Raw genomic sequence first — 22,606 nt, 5'->3', positions numbered from 1 at the left:
GTACTAGGCTGTTTTGATTACTGTAGCTTTGTAGTATGTTTTGAAGTCAGGGATTGTGATGCCTCCCGTTGTGTTCTTTTTTCTCAGGATTGCTTTAGCAATTCGGGGTCTTTTGTTGCCCCATATGAATTTTAGGATTCTTTGTTCTAATTCTGTAAAGAATGTCATTGGGCTTCTGATTGGGATGGCGTTGAATCTGTAGATTGCTTTAGGTAGAACGGACATTTTAACTATGTTTATTCTTCCAATCCATGTACATGGAATGTCTTTCCATCTCCTTATGTCGTCATCCAATTCTCTCAGAAAGGCCTTGTAATTTTCATTATATAGGTCCTTCACTTCCTTAGTTAAATTTACCCCAAGGTATTTTATTCTTTTTGTTGCGATTGTGAATGGTATTGTATTCTTGAGTTCTTTTTCTGTTGGTTCATTACTGGAGTATAGAAATGCTACTGATTTATGCAAATTGATTTTATACCCTGCAACTTTGCTGTAGTTGTTGATTACTTCTAACAGTTTTCCAATGGATTCTTTGGGGTTTTCTATATATAAGATCATGTCATCTGCAAACAGTGAGAGTTTCACTTCTTCCCTCCCTATTTGGATTCCTTTTATTCCTTTTTCTTGCCTGATTGCTCCGGCCAGGACCTCCAGTACTATGTTAAATAAGAGTGGTGATAGAGGGCATCCTTGTCTCGTTCCTGTTTTCAGGGGGATGGGGTTCAGTTTTTTCCCATTGAGTATGATGTTGGCTATGGGTTTGTCGTATATGGCCTTTACTATGTTGAGGTAGTTTCCTTCTATGCCCATTTTGTTCAGAGTTTTTATCATAAATGGCTGTTGGATCTTGTCAAATGCCTTCTCTGCATCTATTGAGATGATCATGTGGTTTTTATTCCTCAGTTTGTTGATGTGGTGTATCACGTTGATTGATTTGCGAATGTTGAACCATCCCTGTGTCCCTGGTATGAATCCCACCTGATCCTGATGTATGATTCTTTTGATGAATTGCTGAATTCTGGTTGCCAAAATTTTGTTTAGAATTTTTGCATCTATGTTCATCAGTGATATTGGCCTGTAGTTCTCTTTTTTCGTGGTGTCCTTGTCAGGTTTTGGTATCAGCGTGATGTTGGCCTCATAGAATGTGTTAGGAAGTGTTCCATCTTCCCTAATTTTTTGGAATAGCTTGAAAAGGATAGGTATTAAATCCTCTCTGAAAGTTTGGTAGAATTCCCCAGGAAAGCCATCCGGTCCTGGGGTTTTATTCTTTGGGATGTTTTTGATTGCTGTTTCAATCTCTTTCCTTGTGATTGGTCTGTTCAAATTGTCTGCCTCTTCTTGAGTGAGCTTTGGGAGATTGTAGGAGTCCAGGAATTTATCCATTTCCTCTAGGTTGGCATATAGTTTTTTGTAGTATTCTCTTATAATCTGTTGTATTTCTGCAGAGTCTGTTGTTATTTCTCCTTGCTCATTTCTGATTTTGTTTATTTGAGCTTTCTCCCTTGTTTTCTTTGTAAGTCTGGCTAGTGGTTTGTCAATTTTATTTATCTTCTCAAAAAACCAGCTCTTTGGGGCTGGCCCTGTGGCTGAGTGGTTAAGTTCGCGCGCTCCACAGCAGGCGGCCCAGTGTTTCGTTGGTTCGAATCCTGGGCGTGGACATGGCACTGCTCATCAAGCCACGCTGAGGCAGCGTCCCACATGCCACAACTAGAAGGACCAACAACAAAGAATATACAACTATGTACTGGGGGGCTTTGGGGAGGAAAAGGAAAAAAATAAAATCTTAAAAAAAAAAAACCAGCTCTTTGTCTCATTGATCCTTTCTACTGCCTTTTTCATTTCAATAGTATTTATTTCTGCTCTGATTTTTATTATTTCTCTCCTTCTGCTGACTTTGGGCTTCATTTGTTCTTTTTTCTCTAGTTCAGTTAGGTGTGCTTTAAGGTTGCTTATTTGGGATTTTTCTTGTTTGTTAAGATGTGCCTGTATTGCGATGAATTGTCCTCTTAAAACAGCTTTTGCTGTATCCCATATGAGTTGGTATGGCATGCTATCATTTTCATTTGTTTCCAGGTATTTTTTTATTTCTTCTTTAATTTCTTCAATGATCCATTGCTTGTTCAGTAGTGTGTTGTTTAGTCTCCACATCTTTGTTCCTTTCTCAGCTTTTTCCTTGTAATTAATTTCTAGCCTTATAGCACTATGATCTGAGAAGATGTTTGTTATTATTTCAATTTTTTAAATTTGTAGAGGCTTGCCTTGTTTCCCAACATATGGTCTATCCTAGAGAATGTTCCATGTGCACTTGAGAAGAATGTGTATTCAGCTCTTTCAGGGTGGAGTGATCTATATATGTCTATTAAGTCCAATTGTTTTAGTTTTTCATTTAGCTCCACTATTTCCTTGTTGATTTTCTGTCTGGATGATCTGTCCATTGATGTGAGTGGGGTGTTGAGGTCCCCTACTATTATTGTGTTGTTTTTAACATCTTCCTTTAGGTCTGTTAACAGTTGCTTTATGAATCTTGGTGCTCCTGTGTTGGGTGCATAGATATTTATAAGCGTTATTTCTTCTTGATGAAGTGTCCCTTTGATCATTATATATTGTCCCTCTGTGTCTCTCTTTACCTGTCTTATTTTGAAATCCACTTGGTCTGATATTAGAATTGCAACACCTGCCTTTTTTTCCTTGCTATTTGCTTGAAGTATTGTCCTCCGCCCCTTCACCCTGAGTCTGTGTTTGTCCTTGGGGCTGAGGTGTGTTTCCTGGAGGCAACAAATTGTTGGATCTTGTTCTTTAATCCATTTTGCCACTCTGTGTCTTTTTATTGGAGAGTTCAATCCGTTCACATTGAGAGTGATTATTGATGCATGTGGACTTAGTGCTGTTAATCAGTCACTCATTATCTTGTTTTCCTGTGTGCTTTAGACTACCCATTTAATACTGCAATTTCTTATGCTGGGTTTCTTAGATTTTTCCTTATTTATGATTTCTGACTCTGTTCTGTACTTTATTTTAGTGTCTACCTTGAAGTTTGTATTTAGAATCTCGTGTATAATATAGTCTATTCTCTGGTGGTCTCTTACCTACTTGACCAATACTGATTTAGACCCTTTGCTCTTCCCCTCCTAAATAATTATTTTCATTTTTTATTCCAACTCGTCTTATTCATTTGTAGTTAGAGTGCTAAGATCGTCCTTGTTTTGGTAGTTTCCTTACCTTTACCCTAATGCTATAATTGAATATTTGCTATCCTGTTCTGGTTCTATCCATCAGTCTCCCTAGTCTGTGGATTGTGTCCCCTTTCTCCCTTTTTTCTTTTTTCAAGTATGAGAGCCTTCTTGAGGATTTCTTGTAATGGAGGGCTTTTAGTTACAAATTCCCTTAACTTTTGTTTGTCTGGAAAAGATTTAATTTCTCCCTCATATCTGAAGGAAATTCTTGCTGGATAGAGTATTCTTGGCTGAAGGTTTTTATCCTTTAAAGCTTTGAATATATCACTCCATTCTCTCCTAGCTTGTAGGGTTTCTGTAGAGAAATCTGCTGACAGTCTGATAGGGGCTCCTTTATAGGTTATTCTCTTTTTTTCCTTACTTCCCTGAGTATTCTCTCCTTATCATTCCTATTTGCCAACTTTACTACTATGTGCCTTGCGGTAGGTCTTTTTACATTGACAAATCTAGGAGATCTAAAACCCTTCTTTACACACATTTCTCCACTGAGCCCTAGATTTGGGAAATTCTCTTCAATAATTTCGTTAAGCACACTTTCTGCTCCATTTTCCTTTTCCATATTCTCGGGAATTCCTATGATCCTTATGTTCTTACTCCTCATTGAATCCATTATCTCTCGGAGATTTTCCTCATTTTTTTAAATTCTTAGTTCTCTTTCTTCCTTTGTCTGGCGCCATTCAGCCTGTCTGTCCTCGATTATGCTAATTTTCTCCTCTATGTTGTCTACACCGGCATTCAGGGAATCTGTATTCTGTTTTATCTGGTCCATTGTGTTTTTCATCTCAAGTAATTCTGTTTGATTCTTCTTTATGATTTCAATCTCTTTTGTGAAGTAACTCCAGAACTCGGCTTGTTTCTCTATCTTTCTCTCTGCCTCATTGAGTTTTTTTATTATAGCTGCTCTGAACTCATTATCACTTAGTTTACCTAATTCCAAGTCCTCAGGACTTAATTCTGTGTTTTTATTGTTTTCCTTCTGGTCTGGGGCTTTTATAAATTGCTGGATGGTAGAGGAGTGGTTTTTTCTCATGGTGGTAGAATTCAGTTGCAGTTACAGCCTGTCGCCACTAGATGGGGGTCGAGAGCGGTGTGTTATGAGCTCTCCGCCTTGGGGCAAGATGGCTGCGCCCACTGGCTTCGCCGGGGGGGAGGGGCTGTTACACGCGCCGGTCTGGATTCAGATCAGTTCTGTTCTCTGGTCTCCCAAGGCCCTTGATTTATAGGGTCCCCACGGACGGAAGCTTTCCCCCCGTCAGTGGGTCTCCACTGAGTCAGCAGCAGGAGTCCTGGATGATCCCCCGGTCGCACGGCCCCTGCCCCGCTCCTTCCCGACCCGCGCCGCAGCGATCGCAGACTCTAGGGGAGGGAGCGATGTTCTCTCCTACCCTTCCAGCGCCTCGAAAGGTGTAAGCAAAGTTTATGATCTCCGCCTTCTTGGTATTGTAGGTGTCTAATGAGCTGGCATTATTTTTGTTCTCTGAAATTCAGTTCTTCCAATCTTTTGTTGTATTTTGGAGGGGAGAGAATCTGGGGTCAGCTCACCCCGCCATTTTGCTCCACCCCCTCTCCATATTTGTTCATTTTTTCATACAAAAGGGAGGCACGCTTTACACGACGGTTCCTCCTGAGAGGGGGAGGATAGAGATGAACCTTTTACTTTATATACTTCTAGAATGTTTAAAATGTTCCAACAAGCGAGTGTTACTTCTGCAATTTTCTAAGATTATTTTTTAATTGCCCTCATGTAACGTTAGGAAACCTTCTGTCTGTGTTTCTATGTAAGTCTTTCCAATGTTTTCTTCATTCTTAGGAGAACCAGTTCAGATAGCACTGACTCTGGACATTGCAAGTATTTCTAGTATCTCAGAGAGTAACATGGTAAGTGTGGCCCCTTCGTCTCCACCCAAGGAGTCCCTCACCTTGTGTTTTATGGGGATATGCTTTCTAGCTACTCAGAAACAGAGACTCACAGCTCTCCTGCACTGGGAATGCCAGAAGCTGGAGACCTATCCCGAAACCCAAGACCCTGGGAGATTCTCGTAAAACAGATCTTCTGAGTAGCAGGAGGAAAGTGGCTTCCAAGGCCAGGAGTGGGAAACGAGGGAGTGGAGTGGGTGCCTTGGTGAGAGGTAGAAATGGGGGAAAGAACAGAAATGCAGGGGGGACGGCTGAAGGTCACACGGCCTCTCACAGAGCCGGAGACACACCATCGAAAACCAACAATCGTGTCATTGCTCTCAACCATCCTCTCACGTGAGACAATACATTAAAGACAAGGTGACACTAATGGCAATTTGCCAAGAGGTCCCACTGTGCATTCCGGAGAAATCTTCGACAGCCTAAGCACTTAGCTCACCAAAACCTTTCCACAATTTGGTGGGGCCTCTGTGATGGAGGACAAGTGAGTTAAGATGCTGAACACGCTCCTCTGGGGTTCCCTTTTGGCAGTGGGAGTTACCACCTGGAATGAATAAGCTGCTTTGTCCTCTCATTGCCACAGGCCACCACCCCAAGACAAAATCTACTCACCACTGTCCACTGTAGCGTGTGCTCTTGATCTAAGTGGAGGTGGGGAGGGGAGTCAGACTCGACCCCCTTCCTTCCGTTTTCAAGTCTTTCTCCCCTCATCCATTGCCACGCCCTGGCTCCCCTTCAGGACTACACAGCCACCATATACCTCAGACAGCGCTGGACGGACCGGCGGCTGGTGTTCGAGGGCAACACGAGCTTCACTCTCGACGCACGCCTCGTGGAGTTCCTCTGGGTGCCGGACACCTACATCGTGGAGTCCAAGAAGTCCTTCCTCCACGAAGTCACTGTGGGAAACAGGCTCATCCGCCTCTTCTCCAATGGCACGGTCCTCTATGCTCTCAGGTAACTAGGCACCTGCAACCTCAGGCTGCCAGGGGAAACGGCTGGAAGAAAAGGCCTAGAGACACCTTGGGTAGCTCTGACGAACACTCATAACCTCACTGAGGTCCCACCCTTCTCATGCTCCTGCCTTCTCAGGTCCTTGTCTCACAGGAGAGGCGCCCTCTCTCAGTTCATTTTGGCACAACAAGCACCTACTGAATGCCTGCTCTGTGAATGGGCCCGTGCTGGATGCTGAGGATGAGGATACACAGCTGAATAAGACAGTGTCCTGGGGCCGGCCCCATGGCCAAATGGTTAAAGTTGCCTGCACTCTGCTTCTCAGCCTGGGGTTTGAGGGTTCAGATCCCAGGTGCCGACCTACTCCACTCATCAGCCATGCTGTGGCAGTGTCCCACATACAAAGTAGAGGAAGCTTGGCACAGATGTTAGCTCAGGGCTAATCTTCTTCAAGCAAAAGAAGAGGAAGATTGGCAACAGATGATAGCTCAGGGCCAATCTTCCTCATGCACACACACCAAAAAGATGGTGTCCTGACACATAAGCACAGGAAGTTCAGGGTGCTGGTGGCCCAAGTTGGGGAGTAGGTTAAGGGTGTGGCGTGATGTTAGAGATGCTTTCACAGGACTCTGAGCTGCATTTTAAAGAGGAAGAAGGAAGTTAGCAAAGGAAGAAGTAAGGGGAATAGCAGGAGCAAACACAGAGGTGCACAAGGAGCTTTCCCGTCACGCGGGAGCTCCATGCCTCTCTGCTCGTCTGAGCCGTGCGTGTACAGAGAATCAAAGTGCTGTGCCCCAAGGCCTCTGCCACCTGCAGCCTTGGGCTCCCCTCTACCCCTCCCCCAAATCCCTGAGGCCCAGCATCCCTTCCACTCAATTGTTCATCAAGCCACAGGTTGGCTGGAACAGGAAAGGCAGCCACAGGCGGAGGACTTAGCGCTGTCTGTGCCAGGGATGTGCTAGGACTGAGCGAACCTAATGCTCAAAGAAGCCTTGGGGAGAAGTCTAGGAACCAAATATTCATGGAGCTGATCTTTAATCCCAAGTTAGAGGCTGAAGTTATATAACAAAGACTGAGCTAACCAATAAACTGAGTTTCTGGATTGTTCATCTGACACTCCTCAGCTGCACTGAATTTTGCAAAGACCAACCAGAACTCCAACTCCTCTTTCAAACCTAACTAGACTTCTCCCTTGACCCCCAACTCCAGTCAACATTAATGTCCTCCTTCCCTGTGTTCCCACAGCACATGTATGTGTGTATGGGTGCATATGTGTGTGTGCCTGTGTGTGTCTGTCTATATTATGGCACAGATCACAATCTGCCCTGTACAAGGCTTACAAATAATGGATGATGGTTAATAGCCTGGCTCTAGAGTCAGACAGGTTTGGAGCAAGTCCCTGCTCTGTGACCTTAGGCAAATTACCTAACTCTCTGAGCCTCAGTTTCCTCAGCAGCCAAAGAAGAGTAATATTTCCTACCTCATAAAGCTGTTGTAGAAATTCAAAGGGATAATGCATGTGAAGCACTTCACATGGGGACTGGCTAACGGTAAGCCTTCGGTAAAGAGTAGCTGATGTTAGTCTCTGTCTCCCGTAAGGGAGCATGAGCTTCCTCGAAGTAGCACCGTGCTGTGAGCAATTCCACTTGCCCCAAGCACCCAGCACAGTGCTTAATAAATAAATGTGCTTAATAAAAATGTGTGACACTGAAGAAAAAGGAAAATAAATGTCTGTCAATTGAAATCTCCGTTGTGAGGGCTTAACTGCTGTTTAATTGAATGTCTTTGAGTGTTGGTCCCCAAGAGCCACAGTGCCTAGTGCCTAGTGCCCTGTGATGCCCTCCACGTGCCCTGCATGCCAATCCCCTCCAGGAGGCAGGGGCCTTTTGGCCTGCACAGCCAGGAGACCTGGGCTCCAGCCCCAGCTCCGCCACTAAGAGCTGTGTGAACCTAAGCAAGCCCCTAAGTCTGTTGTCAAATGGTGACAGTAGTGACAGTGATCTCTGTTCTGGCTCCTCATGACTTTGTCATGAAGATTAAATTTTAAAAGTGGATGCAAAGCCATCACAAACAAGCCAATGAGTGAGTCTGTTCTGCAATACTGTTGCAAGTTTGCCTCTGAATTGCCAACATTCCAGGTTCCTCCCCTCTGAATCCCAGCTTTAACTGAGTCTGGCAGTTGTTGCTTAGCACAGAAAACCTCAGGAATGCTTTGAATGCAGGCTCCAAGTCATGTGTTCACTGTAAGAGTCAAGGTGAAAGTCCTCTTGGAGTGGCCCTTAAAGAGAATGTATATTTTTTATAGCATGCTCATAACGCTCCTTTTTTTTTTTTTTTTTTTTGAGGAAGATTAACCCTGAGCTAAATGCTGCCGATCCTCCTCTTTTTGCTGAGGAAGACTGGCCCTGAGCTAACATCCATGCCCATCTTCCTCTACTTTATATGTGGGACGCCTACCACAGCATGGCGTGCCAAGCGGTGCCGTGTCCACACCTGGGATCTGAACTGGCAAACCCTGGGCTGCCGAAGCGGAACATGGGAACTTAACTGCTGTGCCACTGGGCCACCCCACACTCTTTTTTTTTAATTGACATCATATTGACTTGTAACATTATGTAAACTTCAGGTGTACATTATTCTATATCAGTTTCTGTATAGATTGCATCATGTTCACCACCAATAGTCTAGTTTTTATCTGTCACTATACGTATGTGCTCCTTTACCCCTTTCACCCTCCCCCCACCCCTTTCCCCTCCACTAACCACTATTCTGTTCTCCTTATCCATGTGTTTGTGCTTCACATATGAGTGAAGTCATACTGTGTTTGTCTTTCTCTGTCTGGCTTATTTTGCTTGGCAGAATCCCCTCAAGGTCCATCCATGTTGTCACAAATGGCACAATTGTGTCTTTTTTATGGCCGAGTAGTATTCCTTTGTGTATATATAGATATATATATACACCACATCGTCTTTATCCATGTATCCATTGATGGGCTCTTGGGTTGCTTCCATGTGTTGGCTATTGTGAATAATGCTGCAATGAACATAAGGATGCATAAATCTCTTTGAATTGTTGGTTTCATGTTCTTTGGATAAATAGCCAATAGCAGCATAGCTGAATCATATGGTAATTCTATTTTTAATTTTTTGAGAAATCTTCATACTGTTTTCCATAGTGGCTGCACCAGTTTGCATTCCCACCAGCAGTGTGTGAGGGTTCCCGTTTCTCCACATCCTCTCCAACGTTTGTTACTTCTTGTCTTGTTAACCCATTCTGATGGGTGTAAGGTGATATCTCATTTCATAACACTCTTTTTGAATGCATTTTTCCTTTCTTAGAATCACAACAACTGTTGCATGTAATATGGACCTGTCTAAATACCCCATGGACACACAGACATGCAAGTTGCAACTGGAAAGCTGTGAGTATATATCCCACAGGCCCCTAAGATGATTTTCCTGGGTGACTTAGAGCTGTGTATTGATGAAGAGTGTCCTGTTTTTTCTTGGTGTTGATTTCAGTGGGTTCAGCCCTTCTGAGTGTACATACAGAGAGATTTAGAGACAGCTCTAAGACAAACCTTCCAACGTTACATCGGTTTTTTTGTTCTATTTTGTTTTGTTTTGGTGAGGAAGATTGGCCCAGAGCTAACATCTGTTGCCAGCTTTCCTCTTTATTTTTCTCCCCAAAGCCTCAGTATGTAGTTGTAAGTCCTTGTAGTTCTTCTATGTGGGATGCCGCCACAACATGGCTTGATGAGCGGTGTGTAGGTCTGCACCCAGGATACAAACTGGGGAACTCCAGGCCACCAAAGCGGAGTGCATGAACTTAACCACTATACCACTGGGCCAGCCCCCCCAACATTACATCTTCTGGGGAGGACCATTGTGCATTGGCACGAGATATTTCCAGCCAACAGTAGACAAGACAGCCATGGAATTGAAGGTCAGTAGGACTAGGAGTGGAAGTCAGAATCTGCTGAGGTGTGGAAGCCAGAAAGAACACAGCAGAGGTTAGAAATGGCAAATATACAAAGCAATCATTGACATTTATTGCACGACTCCTTCCAACTTCTAAACGAAATTGTTTGAGAGATATATATATATAAAGCTTAATGCAGTAATGCCAAGAAGAGGGCATCTAAACTGCAGTCTAGGGGGTTGTTTATGATGAGGAATGAGAATTTACTCTAAGCTGATGTGTGTCAAATGAATTCCTGGTATTGTTGAGTAATCTCCACGTTCCTTAGTAAACCACTCCGAAATGCCCACCAAACCTGGGGAGGTAGCACGTGTGATAGGCGTCCTGGGAAAACAACACCTCAGATAGGAGTCATTAAAGCATGAAAGCATGGCTTATACGAGGAGGAAAAACTATAGTCAAGCACTGGAGACTAGTGGGCACTTCTGACAGGAGAACACAGTGGCCAACATCCAAGAAGCACAACCATTATGAGGCAGCAGTCATTTTCCAGAGGTAGACATTTAATTAGTGACTCAGACAGGCAGATTAATTGCCTTATTGATTAAATGCATGTGAAACCTTCTGGAAGCAATACAGCTGTTTGGGGGCAGAATAAAACTTGAGTTATCTAAAAGAGAACTCATTTTCAGTCCCACATGGAAAAAAGTAATTGCCCTCCCTGTGTGGCTGTGCTCATCTTCAATCCCAGGAGTGAGATTCTGCTGGAAACTTCAGCATTTGCTTCACAGATACCGTCCCCAGTGAGCAGAGGAAGCTTCACAAAATGTTTACTAGCACTTATTTGGGTGCAGAAACCTCACCAAGGGTTTTTTCCTGAACACCGTCCCTAGAAAAGAATTGATACCATCCCATTATTGCACATATCCACCCAGGGACAGAGTGGTGATAATGTCATGATTGTGAGCATTTACTTGCTGTAAAAGCAAAATGTCCAAGTAGGAGCTTGTACTATTCACTTTTTTGGATAGTTTTTATTTCTTTGGGATCCCAGGCCTATTTGGACAGCTAGGTCCAGTAAATTTTGCGTTGCTTCCAAGGGAAAGCCTGCAGACAGTTGTCATCTGTAAATCCTCTAAGAGCTCATGACTGCTTCTCCGCCCCATGAAGCGGAAGATAACCACTGCTAGATGGGGGATACCGTAGGCTAGGACTTAACAAAATGTTAGTCCCAGCACTGGCTCCCCATTCCCCAACAGCCTTGAAAACAAAGGCAACCCAGTTCTGAGAGGTTTGAGATCACAGGTGCCAGAATCACTGGGCTTTTCCTGTCACGAGCTGAGTGACTTTGGGTGAGTAACTAACCTCTCTGGACCTCAGTTTCCTCGTCAAGGAAGTAGGAAAAATAATAGGACCTGACTCAGAGTTACTTTTTAAGAGCTTTATTGAGATATAATTTACATATCATAAAATTCACCCATTTTAACTGTACATTTCAAAGATTTTTAGGAAATTTGCCGAGTTGTACAACAGTTGCCACATTCCGTCGTTAGCACATTTCCATGGCACCTAAGAGACCCCTCTGTCCATTTACAGTTACCTCCCATTGCCACTGCCAGCCCCCAGGCAACCACTAATCTACTTTCTGTCTCTATACAGTGGCCTTTTCTGGATATTTCATATAAATGGGATCAATATAACATGTGGTCTTTTGCATCCGGCTTCTTTCACTTAGCATAATGTTTTTGAGGTTCATACATGTTGGAGCATGTATCAGTACGTCATTCCTTTTTATTGCTTTACTCCCTTTTGATTCCATACAAAAGAATACAAGAAGTACAAGTCTCTTGGGCTTGTTTCCGCCTTTTAGCTAGTATGGATAATGCTGCTGTGAGCATTTGTGTACAAGTCTTTTGGTGGCCACAATTTGATTTTTCTTGGGCATATACTTAGGAGTGGAATGCTGGGTCAAATGGTAAATTTATTTTTAAGTTTTCAAGAAACTGTCAAACTGTTTTCCAAAGTGGTTGTACCATTTTACCTCCCCATCAGCAATGTTCCAGCTTCTCCACATGCTCGTCATTTGTTATCGTCTGCTTTTTTGTTATAGCCATTCTTATGGGTGTGAAGTGGTATCTTATTGTGGCTTTGATTTGCATTTCCCTGATGACTAATGATATGGAGTATCTTTCCATGTGCATATTAACCATTCATCTCTCTTCTCCAAGAGATATTTTGAGGATTAAATGAGATGATAATGTTACAAAGCACTTAGAAATATAATTACTAACTAAATGATAGATATTATTATCATCATCCATGGGCTTTGGGATTAAACTTTCCTAAGGTATGATCCTGGCTTTGTTTCTTACTTGCTTTGTTATCCTGAGAAAGTTATGTAACCTCTCTGAATCTGATTTTTCATGTATAAAATGGGCAAAACATTACAGTTCCTCAATTCTAAGGGACATTTGTTGAATAATAATGTTTTAGGAAATAATGTAAGCTCTACTTTATCTATATATAAGTCAACTATCAGATCCATCCTAATTTCAGAAAATATAAAAAAAACCACCTTGCTAGTTTGTGAAAACATTAGAGACAATATATAAAGGACTTAACATAAATATTTAATGAAAGGTAGCTATTATTACTATTATCAACTATACTTGTAAAACTGCTTTGAGATTTATCAAATGCTTATGTTTACAGACATCAATAAAGTGGCTGGCTATAGGTGTTTTGTTTTAGTTTTTACATTTAAGCCAATGTGGAAATATGAACAGACCAATTGCAAAGTCCCTGAGAACACCATCAGAGCTGGTAGACTGTGCTGAAAGGCAATATCTAGCATAGTCCTTTGTGTGTTCACATATATGTGCTCAGTAAATATCATTTAAATAATGAGAGCAGCCACTTCTAGAGGCTTCTGATCTACCAGCTCTATACAATGCTTGGCATAGAACTGGTTCTCCATTGATAGCAAATTGCCCCAGCAGGTCGCTTCATTCTGAGTAGACACTGCAATTACACCGGAGAAATCATGCCAAGTTTTCCATGGAATCATCCTTGGACTTATCGCCATCAAGACAAAGCTCATGCTGTCTCCATAGCGTAGTATTTTCCAGACCTGTTCAATCTGCAACCTTCTTGCACTGACCAGGGCACCGTTTTATTTGCCAGGGGGCTATGATGGGAATGACGTGGAGTTCACCTGGCTGAGAGGGAACGATTCTGTGCGTGGGCTGGAAAACCTACGGCTTGCTCAGTACACCGTTCAACGGTATTTCACCTTAGTTACCAGATCGCAGCAGGAAACAGGTAACTCATGGGACACACTGTACAAAAGAAAAATAACCGAGATGCGTTCTGAGTCCGAAATACCATTTTTTTCTCCCCTTTATCCCTTCGAGGCCCAGGAATGCCTCCGCAGTGTGGTGGAGCAGTAGTTTGGACTCAGCACATTTACTCGCTCCACACCCAGTATCGAAATGGTCCTCAAGAGGCTCACAATCCAGTGAGGTAGATGCCAAGGAAATCAGCAGTTACAATGCTACAACGATACTGTGAAAGAGAAAGGCAGAAGAAAAGGAGCATGGGTGGGGGGCATCAGCACCCCTATAAATCCCGCTCTGTGCAAAGCATTTTCTTTCATTGCAACTGTGATGACAGTTCCTGATTAACTAGGTGTTGGTGAATAACTGATAGCTTCATGTGCATGTAGCTAAGTTAAACTTCCCATAGGGAAACCACTCTGCTATGTGAGCAGACAGGATTTCCTATCTCTTTCCTATCAGGAAATTATACGCGATTGGTCTTGCAATTTGAACTTCGGAGGAATGTCCTGTATTTCATTCTGGAAACCTACGTTCCTTCCACTTTCCTGGTGGTGTTATCCTGGGTTTCGTTTTGGATCTCCCTTGATTCAGTTCCTGCAAGAACCTGCATTGGTAAGCCCCAACAACAGGAGATTTCTAAGAATTGTGTTATCAAGTCCTTTTTTTTCCTTCAATCATTATTCTCATAGACATTCAGAGAGTAGTTCCAGGAGTTGGTTTCTTGAGAGATTCTTTTACAGAGAGAGAAAAAGAGATAGACAGAGATAGAGAGAGACTGGTCCAGGAGTAGTGCATTTTTATACTTATGTTTCACAGTGACAGATAACGGAGAATTGTGATTAGATGGCCTGTTGTCAGTTATTCTGTGCACTGAACACCCCCCTCCAATAAAAAGACAGACAGCAAAACATTTAGAACATCGTATCACTCATATCTGTACAAAATGAACAAACTCACCCTGTTCCTGAAGACCACAGATTTTTCAAAATGAACTATATTCTATTTCTGAGTCGTGTCCCCACTCTGCCAACTCCTGAATGGAGACAGTCAGACTGTCTGCCAGGTGATGATGATGGAAGGTTCACTGGCCACTAACGTGGGAACACCGCCTACCTGTTTTCCCAGGAGTGACCACCGTGTTGTCAATGACCACACTGATGATCGGGTCCCGCACTTCACTTCCCAACACCAACTGCTTTATAAAGGCCATCGATGTGTACCTGGGGATCTGCTTTAGCTTCGTGTTTGGGGCCCTACTGGAATACGCAGTTGCCCACTACAGCTCCTTACAGCAGATGGCAGCCAAAGATAGGGTAAGAATTTTGAGGGCCCTGTTTGATTCATCGCTTGTGCCGTGTGCTGGTCGGTAGAGATGAACTGCCCCACAGTGATTCACTTCGCTCCAGTGATTCTCATTCTTGTTCAGGTGAGGGCATCTGGAAGTCATGACATCTTTTGAAGAAGACTGCTCTTTTTGCCCAATACAATGAGATATTAATACGTTTAATTTTCCAGCAGAAAATAACTACGTTATCTGTTAAGCAACATAAAATCGCAACCACAAGAAAAACCTAATCCTTGAAAAACCCAATATCAAACCAAATGTGATCAGCTGCTTACAAGTTTCAGATTAATATGTCTTTACTATTTAATTCTTTCGTTACATTCTTGTTTTCTTAAATTATACAGATAATGGTTTACTGGAAAATGTATGGACAAAATTAAATTGTGGCAAATTTCTCAGTGAGCATATTTTTCTGCCAGTTGGGAAAGACTGTCATTATCTGATTTAGCCATGAAACACTGTGGTCCAGCTCTCAGAATAATAATAATGGTTATTATCTATTGATCATTTACATGCATCAGACACAGTCACAAGCCCTTTGCAAATGTTATATCATTTAAAATGCTCATAACAACCCAGTAAGGCTATCTTCATTTTTGCAGTTGTGGAATCTGAGGTATAGGAAGGGTAGATGACCTATCCCAGGTGATACCGATAGTAAGAGGTAGAGCTGGTATTTGAACCTAAATCTGCTTAGCTCCAAAGCCTGACACTTAGCTGTTATTCCCACTTGCAGTGGGCAATAGTCCATGCTCTTAACTATTATCCTCTACAGGCCCATGGAAGCCCAGGAGTTTTTGGAAGCCCAATTTGATAGACTTTGATGTACTAAAACACATGTTAACAGCAAGAAAATGATAGGGATTCAGCACAGAAGAGGTGCTCACCTTTAGCAAAATGCCAGGACTACACAGGGTTTAATGGTGAGGAAATGAGGAATCAGAATAGCCCAGAGATCGAGTTGCCTTTTCCCTTGTGTTTGACTATTGTGAACAGTGTTTTACACAGTCATATTAGCCAAGTACCAAAGGCAAATGGTCCATCTGTGCTAGCCAAAAAAGAATATGGATTTCATTTATTTTACTCCCTATAGGCTTCATTAAGGGAAAGATGGTTAATTACAAAAAAAAAGGAAAAGAAAAGTCTGGATGTGGTAGATTGGCAAAAAAGGGATTGTAGACTTACTGAAATCCTTCATTGAAGACACCAGAAAGACCTTATTTTGCCATGTGTTTAATAATGGCTTCACTACAGAGTACTTGCTGTGTGCTAAACAACTTATCGACATCTCATTTAGTCCACCCAAGAACCCATCATGTGGGTACCATTATTATCCCAATTTTACTGTTGAGGAATCTGCCACTCAGAGAGGTGAGTAACTCATTCAAGATGCCACACTTCATAAGTGGCCTGGTCAAGGATCCAAACTCCACTCTCTCTGACTTCACTACACTCCCCACATGCTATGTCACCCCAGACATGTTGGAGAATGGCAACTCTCTGGAATTTCAGGGAGCATCAGTATTTCTGTTTGTGTGGCAAAGACCTTAAGACACTGCTGGTTTCTGTCAACTTTCATAATCTATTACTTTCTCCTTCCTGAAACAGAATGGAATTCCATCAAACACCAACTAAATGCTTTACATAGTTTATACTATTTAATCTTCCCGTGAGTCTCATGAGGCAGGTATTAATATCATCATGATTTTGCAGGCAAGGAAATCGAGTCTTCAAGGGATTAAGATGGCTAGAGTTGCACAATGGTGAGAGGCAGAATGGGATTTGAACCCAGGTCAGCTAACTTCAAAGCCTGAGAATTCAGCATTTAGCACACAGCTCTACACATCTAGAGTGGGCAATGATTATTTTTCCCATTATACAAGCTGATGGCCTAGGGGTGAATGCCTAAAAGCAGGATAACAGGGCTGCCAACTCTGGCTTACCAGGCCATTTCTGAGGCACTCACTGCTACTCTCTATGAAACCTAATTATTCAATACTTTGACCTCTAAGTATATAAATACTCATTTATTGTGCTGAATCAAGTCTGCCAAACTAACTGCACTGTCTATGAACTAGGGGACAACGAAGGAAGTGGAAGAAGTCAATATTACTAACATCATCAACAGCTCCATCTCCAGCTTTAAACGGAAGATCAGCTTTGCCAGCATTGAAATTTCTGGTGATAACGTTGACTACAGCGACCTGACAATGAAAACCAGTGACAAGTTCAAGTTTGTCTTCCGAGATAAGATGGGCAGGATTGTTGATTATTTCACAATTCAAAACCCCAGTAATGTTGATCGATATTCTAAACTACTATTTCCTTTGATTTTTATGCTAGCCAATGTATTTTACTGGGCATACTACATGTATTTTTGAGAGTATGTTGAATTGTTTGCATGCCATAGGTCTTCAACTCAACAAGGTAATGATGTGAATGGTATTCTAAGCCGAGTGTGTACCCTAACCCCATGGTGCCAGAAGTGACTAAAATAACATTTGAGAATTTCTCCTCAAGGAATGGACCCTCAGATATTATTTAAGCTGTGTAGAAGTCCTAGCATTACAGAGAATTGTACTAGCAACATCAGCCCATTCCTTTTTTATCTTTATGAAAGACATCCCCATGAAGCCCAAGATTACAAACTTACTCAAGGCTGACTATTTGCACAGTGGCTCCCTGGTCTGCATTTACCTCATATAACAAGTGAAGAGACCATTACATGTATTGAATAACCCTCAAGGGTTAGGGGTTGTTTCTAAATTAATCATACATGCCATTTACTAAATCTCGCAGTGCTTATAAAATGTGTTGTTGCCTATTCAGGGAGTAATATTTTCTGGTTTTTGCTTTTGATCAAAATAAAATGTGGGCCTAAGTTAATTCACTGGAAGTCACTGAACTAACTCAATACCAAGATGAGTTTTTAATACAGTGTTTCATTCCAGAGCAGAATCGTCCCCAAATTCCAATTATGTCCTACCACTGGAAAATCTAATGTTTAAGTGAAGAAAAATTTGGTAGATCAATAATCTCTAACATAAATCCCTTTTTTCTGAGATATAATGGATTCCCCAAACTAGAAGGGCTCTGGGCCTTTATTCTCCCATTTGACATGTCTTATCATTTTGCTGTTATATGCGCACCAGTCCTAAACAATGTTAAAGCCCTTTCCTCCACATCAGGGATGGAAATGGAAGATTTTTTCTTTTACTTATTCTAGAAGCCTTAATATGGACTGTTGCCATCAAGACTTGCAGAACTGAGTCTATTTCTATCTGCTGCTCTGACACTGAGCGACGCTTTGTCAGCATCAGATCCCCTGCATCTTTCCAAGAGGAGCTTTTATGCCTATGCTCTAATGACCAGGAATGATGCTTGTTAGACAATGAGCTGCGTTACCCAGAAACAAGAGGCTTAGCACAAGTAAGCTTGGCTTTGCTCAGATCCCTAATCCTTCTAGCCGGACTGCTTTGAGTGGCCTATCCTGCATGAACAGGGCAATGTTGGCCCTGAGTCCTGAACTTTCTGAGTAACATGGGACTTGTCACAGAACGTATGTTGAGGCTGCAGGTGAGCTGCCTTTTCCACGTCCAGTCACTCTTAACCCTAACATAAGAAGCACAAGTATGCATCTCTCCCTGCTCCTTGGTCAAGCGCAGCCGACAGCACCATAGGTAGAGACTTGCAAGTGTGCCATGATAAATGCTTCCAGTTCAGCCTCAATCATTTTAAAGAGACTTGCCACCTTTAATTCTTTAGCTTCCTTTCTAATAAATGTATGCTTTTACTCTTCCTTTCAGAAATAAACCATGACTTTGGAAGATCATCTCTCTTCTGTAAACTCCTGTACTACAGGCTTTCATTCTTTTTCCCATTATGATACTTCTCACAATTCGGTTTCTATGGGTTTGATCACCTGAACTTTTAACAAAATGTTTCTAATGGGAATGGGGGAGTTAAAAAAGATGCAATGTAGGGGCTGGCCCCGTGGCCGAGTGGTTAAGTTCGCGCGCTCCGCTGCAGGCGACCCAGTGTTTCGTTAGTTCGAATCCTGGGCGCGGACATGGCACTGCTCATCAGACCACGCTGAGGCAGCGTCCCACATGCCACAACTAGAAGAACCCACAACGAAGAATACACAACTATGTACCGGGGGGCTTTGGGGAGAAAAAGGAAAAAATAAAATCTTTAAAAAAAAAAAAAAAAGTGCAATGTAGTTGTATGTTTCATTCATATTTGTGATTTTTAAAAAAATATTTAAAATGAAATATGTTCTCTGCAGCCTCATTCAAGCATTATATAAAGGAAACTGTAAAGACGTGAAACTGTGAAATAAATATACCATATTAGCTACCCACCAAATCAAGTGGTCGTCTATAGAATGAAGGTTGTAAGATCCCATTTGGAAAAGATACACATCATAGTACAAATTCAGTGGGCTCACACTCTTTGTGCTCCTTCCATCCCAGACAGTACACAGATACATATGTGCACGCATGCGTGCACACACACACACACACACACCCCGCTACTGTTTCCTACCAAGGAAGGTAAACACTGGTGACACAATTGATGCCTTTCTGTGATATCACTGCACCTCAACACTTTCCTTGCAGTTAAGCCGCTGGGCCTGGTGATATGCAAAGATCCAGTTCTCAGAAAATGTCAGGGATCCCCTTCCAAGCCTTCTTTATTGTTTTTGGAATTCTCTTTTGTTTTCATTAAATGATATTTTTGCAGTTTGAGAATACACTTTGGGAAAAAAATTCTTGAATTTTGTATTACTCTGAAATTTATGTAGGCTACAACATTAGCGTTCTCAATAAAACCTCATAAGGTTCTAGACCTACCCCGTGTATCCTACCTACCCAGATCAGTCCCAGGACTCACTTTATTCAAAATAGTTGTTTTGGGGGTGAAAATATCAAGACTAACACCTCATCAAATTTCCCAAAGGGACTTGGTAGAGTTGAGAATATACTAAGTCAAATATAATTTTCAATTACCTTGATATTGAGAATATCAGTATTCTCAATATAGGAAGTCATATATATGTGAAGACATTCAATAACAAGTAAATGACAGAGGGTTAATTTCAAATGGAAGATAGGGAGGAATGGAGAAATGAGCACAGCAGAAGAGAGCTAGAGATGACATTAGACTCCAAGCTGAAAATGAGTTGGCAACGCGGGTGGAACTGCTAGGAGAAAAGTTCTGCGTGGCCTTTCAGGGCCAAGCCAGTGTAGCGACAATATGTACTTGGGGGAGTTCGACAACCAAGATCAAGACGTGGTCTTTCTTCAACACTGCGTGTTACTCTTACACAACAGGGCAGTTCTTCTCAGTGCCCGACACATAGTTAATTTTGATCAGGCTACAATACTTTTACTGTCAAAGATCCTTGCTTCTTAATATATATTTTTAAAAGTGAGTGTTAACAGACAGGGAATTATACCCAATATATACTTAATGTAATTTATATGTTGTACCAATGATTTTAAAGAAGGAAAGAATGTTTGAATATGTGTTTCATGTTTTTTGAATAATTAAAAAATATCTATATATACAATTTATTATTGTACATATTACAATAATACATATTGTATTACATATGTATTACACATTCTTTTCAACAGTTTTTGTAGAGAAATTAGATATATATCAGACCATAGTATATTTGGGTTGAAAAACATTAAGTCCAATTTTGGCCACCACACTTTTAAGAAGTAAGTACAGAAATGGAAAGTGAGTCAAAGAAAGATGACAGAGTGATTAAAACCATGGAAAACAGGTCCAATAAGAAGGAGCTTTTGCACCTTGAAAAGCAAGGCTGAATGACAATGACTGTCATTATTAGGCTCAAGAAGGGTTTTGTACAGAGACATGCTGTTCCTCTATTCACCTGAATAAGTGAACTGAAAAAGTAACTCGACAGGAACGAACTTAAAAGAAAGTCTAATTGTTTAGGAGGAAGAAAATGTGCAAGGTGAATAATGAAATGCCACTGAATAATGAAATGCTCACATAAACTTCTAGTCTCCATCTGGAAATTTCCCATGAGAATAAACAATCATCTCTCCCCTTTTATTTTGCCATCCACATGCCCTAAAGCAGACAGCTCTGTTCTGCCAGGTAATCTTGGGAGGTTGTAGATGCTGGGAGATGCCTCTGGCTGCAAAAAATGAAAGTGTCATACCAAGTATTGCTAAGAAAGAATGTATGCCTAAGAAGAGTCCTGGTGACCCACAAGGTTGCGTTCCAAAATTATGATTTCTTTTTAGGGATTTGAAGGGGAGTCATGTGATTCACAGCTTTCAGTGACATGGATGTGAAATAGGTTTTGATCATCCAATCTCATTACTTATAATTGTGACTTTCTAGAAATTAGAGAAGAAGCCATCCCATTTGGAAAACTGAAAGAGGGAATAGAACATAAAAAGCGAGTGAGTAGCTGCATGTTGATCCAATGTCTCCGTGATCTTTCAGGACACCTGCATCTACAAACCAGTTATCTCTTCTCTAAACCCAGACTAGAGCCAAGGCCTAAATGGTCTTGCAGAGTCAGGTGGCCCATACCCTGCATTCATGGCCTGCTTCCTCTTCAAGTTAGGGCATGAATTTTATTAAAATCCTCAGAAAATTGGATTACACACTACGCAGAAAAAAGTTAACATAGCAGGCCTGAGACTACTATCATTAAAAAGGTCTGTTTGCAAGGTTGGCCCTTAGCTGGCATCTGGGGATTTGGATTTGGGGAGAGTTCCCATTATTCTCTAATTGGTAAGAGTGACTCACTGTGCCTAAACTGTTTGTAGAAACAATGTGGTTTATGCTGAACACTCGCTCCTCTTCTAGGTGTCTGGCCTTTTGGATCAGGCTAAGCAGAGGGTGCCTTTGTGACCAGCCTGCAGTAAAAGTCTTGGACTCTGAGTCTCTAATGAGCTTCTTGGTAGACAACATTTCACACATGTTGTCACAATTCTAGTCTGGAGGAATTAAGCACAAACTGGGTGACTACACCAGGAGAAGATTCTTGGAAGCTCGTGCCTGGTTTCCTCCAGACTTCACCCCATGCGACTTTTCCCTCTGCTGCTTGTACCTTGTATCCTTTTGCTGTAATCAAAGTCAGGAGCACCACTACATGCTGAGCCCTGTGAGTCCTCCTGGGGAATCATCAAACCTGTGGGTAATCTTGGGGACTCCTGACAAACTTGCTTTGTGTGTCCCACAAAAAGTGGATCCCAAACCCAGCTAAGCATAAGATTCACTGAGCTTTATAGACAACAGATTCCAGAATCTCACCCTAGACCTATGGACTCAAGATCTGTATTCTTCAAAGCCCTCCAGATGTGAAAACAAATGGGCAGACAGTTGGCAAATACGTTGGTGAAAAAGAGAACAGCTGCATGAAAGCTATATTTTCTGGGGGAACAAATAACATGGTGTGTCTGCCACATAGAAGGAAAGAGTCTAATTCAATATGATTATTGAATATGAATAACGTATACAGCAGACACAAAGCAAATTTTTTCGTTTGGCTCATTGAATCTTCTAGGTTGGTGCCAAGAAGGAACAGGGCAGCTTCTATTTCTGATATGGCCACAACATGACAGAAAGGTACCCAATGATAAATGTGTGGATGAAGAGTTAGGCAGGTGTATGAGGATGCAGCAGTTCTTCATTGCAACTCCCAGTTCTTGAGACACTAAACCTTAACAGTCATGCAAAGGAACTAAAAACCTTCATAGGAAAGCAAAAAGTTAGACTACAGGCAGCCAAAGACTTTAGCTTCTGCAATGAGTAGGAGGGGCACTTGGCTTGAATGATGCCTCATAGGTAGCTCTCAAGGAGGTTAGGGGTATGACCCTAAAGCTTCATTAAGAACTCTCCGA

General features: G+C 41.9%; 1 protein-coding gene across 3 annotated transcripts in view; it reads left to right on the top strand.

Moving 5' to 3' along the window:
- Positions 1-18,141, top strand: part of GABRP (gamma-aminobutyric acid type A receptor subunit pi) — a 65,006-nt gene extending 46,865 nt beyond the window's left edge. For all 3 annotated transcript variants that reach the window (XM_070517101.1, XM_070517102.1, XM_014850873.3), the window contains 7 exons: positions 5,044-5,111; positions 5,890-6,107; positions 9,443-9,525; positions 13,209-13,346; positions 13,823-13,975; positions 14,489-14,676; positions 16,787-18,141. In XM_070517101.1, the coding sequence (XP_070373202.1) occupies positions 5,044-5,111; positions 5,890-6,107; positions 9,443-9,525; positions 13,209-13,346; positions 13,823-13,975; positions 14,489-14,676; positions 16,787-17,089 (1,151 nt within the window). In that variant the 3' untranslated portion in view covers positions 17,090-18,141. The remainder of the gene's footprint in view (positions 1-5,043; positions 5,112-5,889; positions 6,108-9,442; positions 9,526-13,208; positions 13,347-13,822; positions 13,976-14,488; positions 14,677-16,786) is intronic.
- The last annotated feature ends 4,465 nt before the right edge of the window (positions 18,142-22,606 follow it).

The sequence above is a fragment of the Equus asinus genome, chromosome 9 (assembly GCF_041296235.1).
Source record: "Equus asinus isolate D_3611 breed Donkey chromosome 9, EquAss-T2T_v2, whole genome shotgun sequence".
NCBI lineage: Eukaryota > Metazoa > Chordata > Mammalia > Perissodactyla > Equidae > Equus > Equus asinus.
This window is presented reverse-complemented; position numbering and strand designations above follow the sequence as displayed.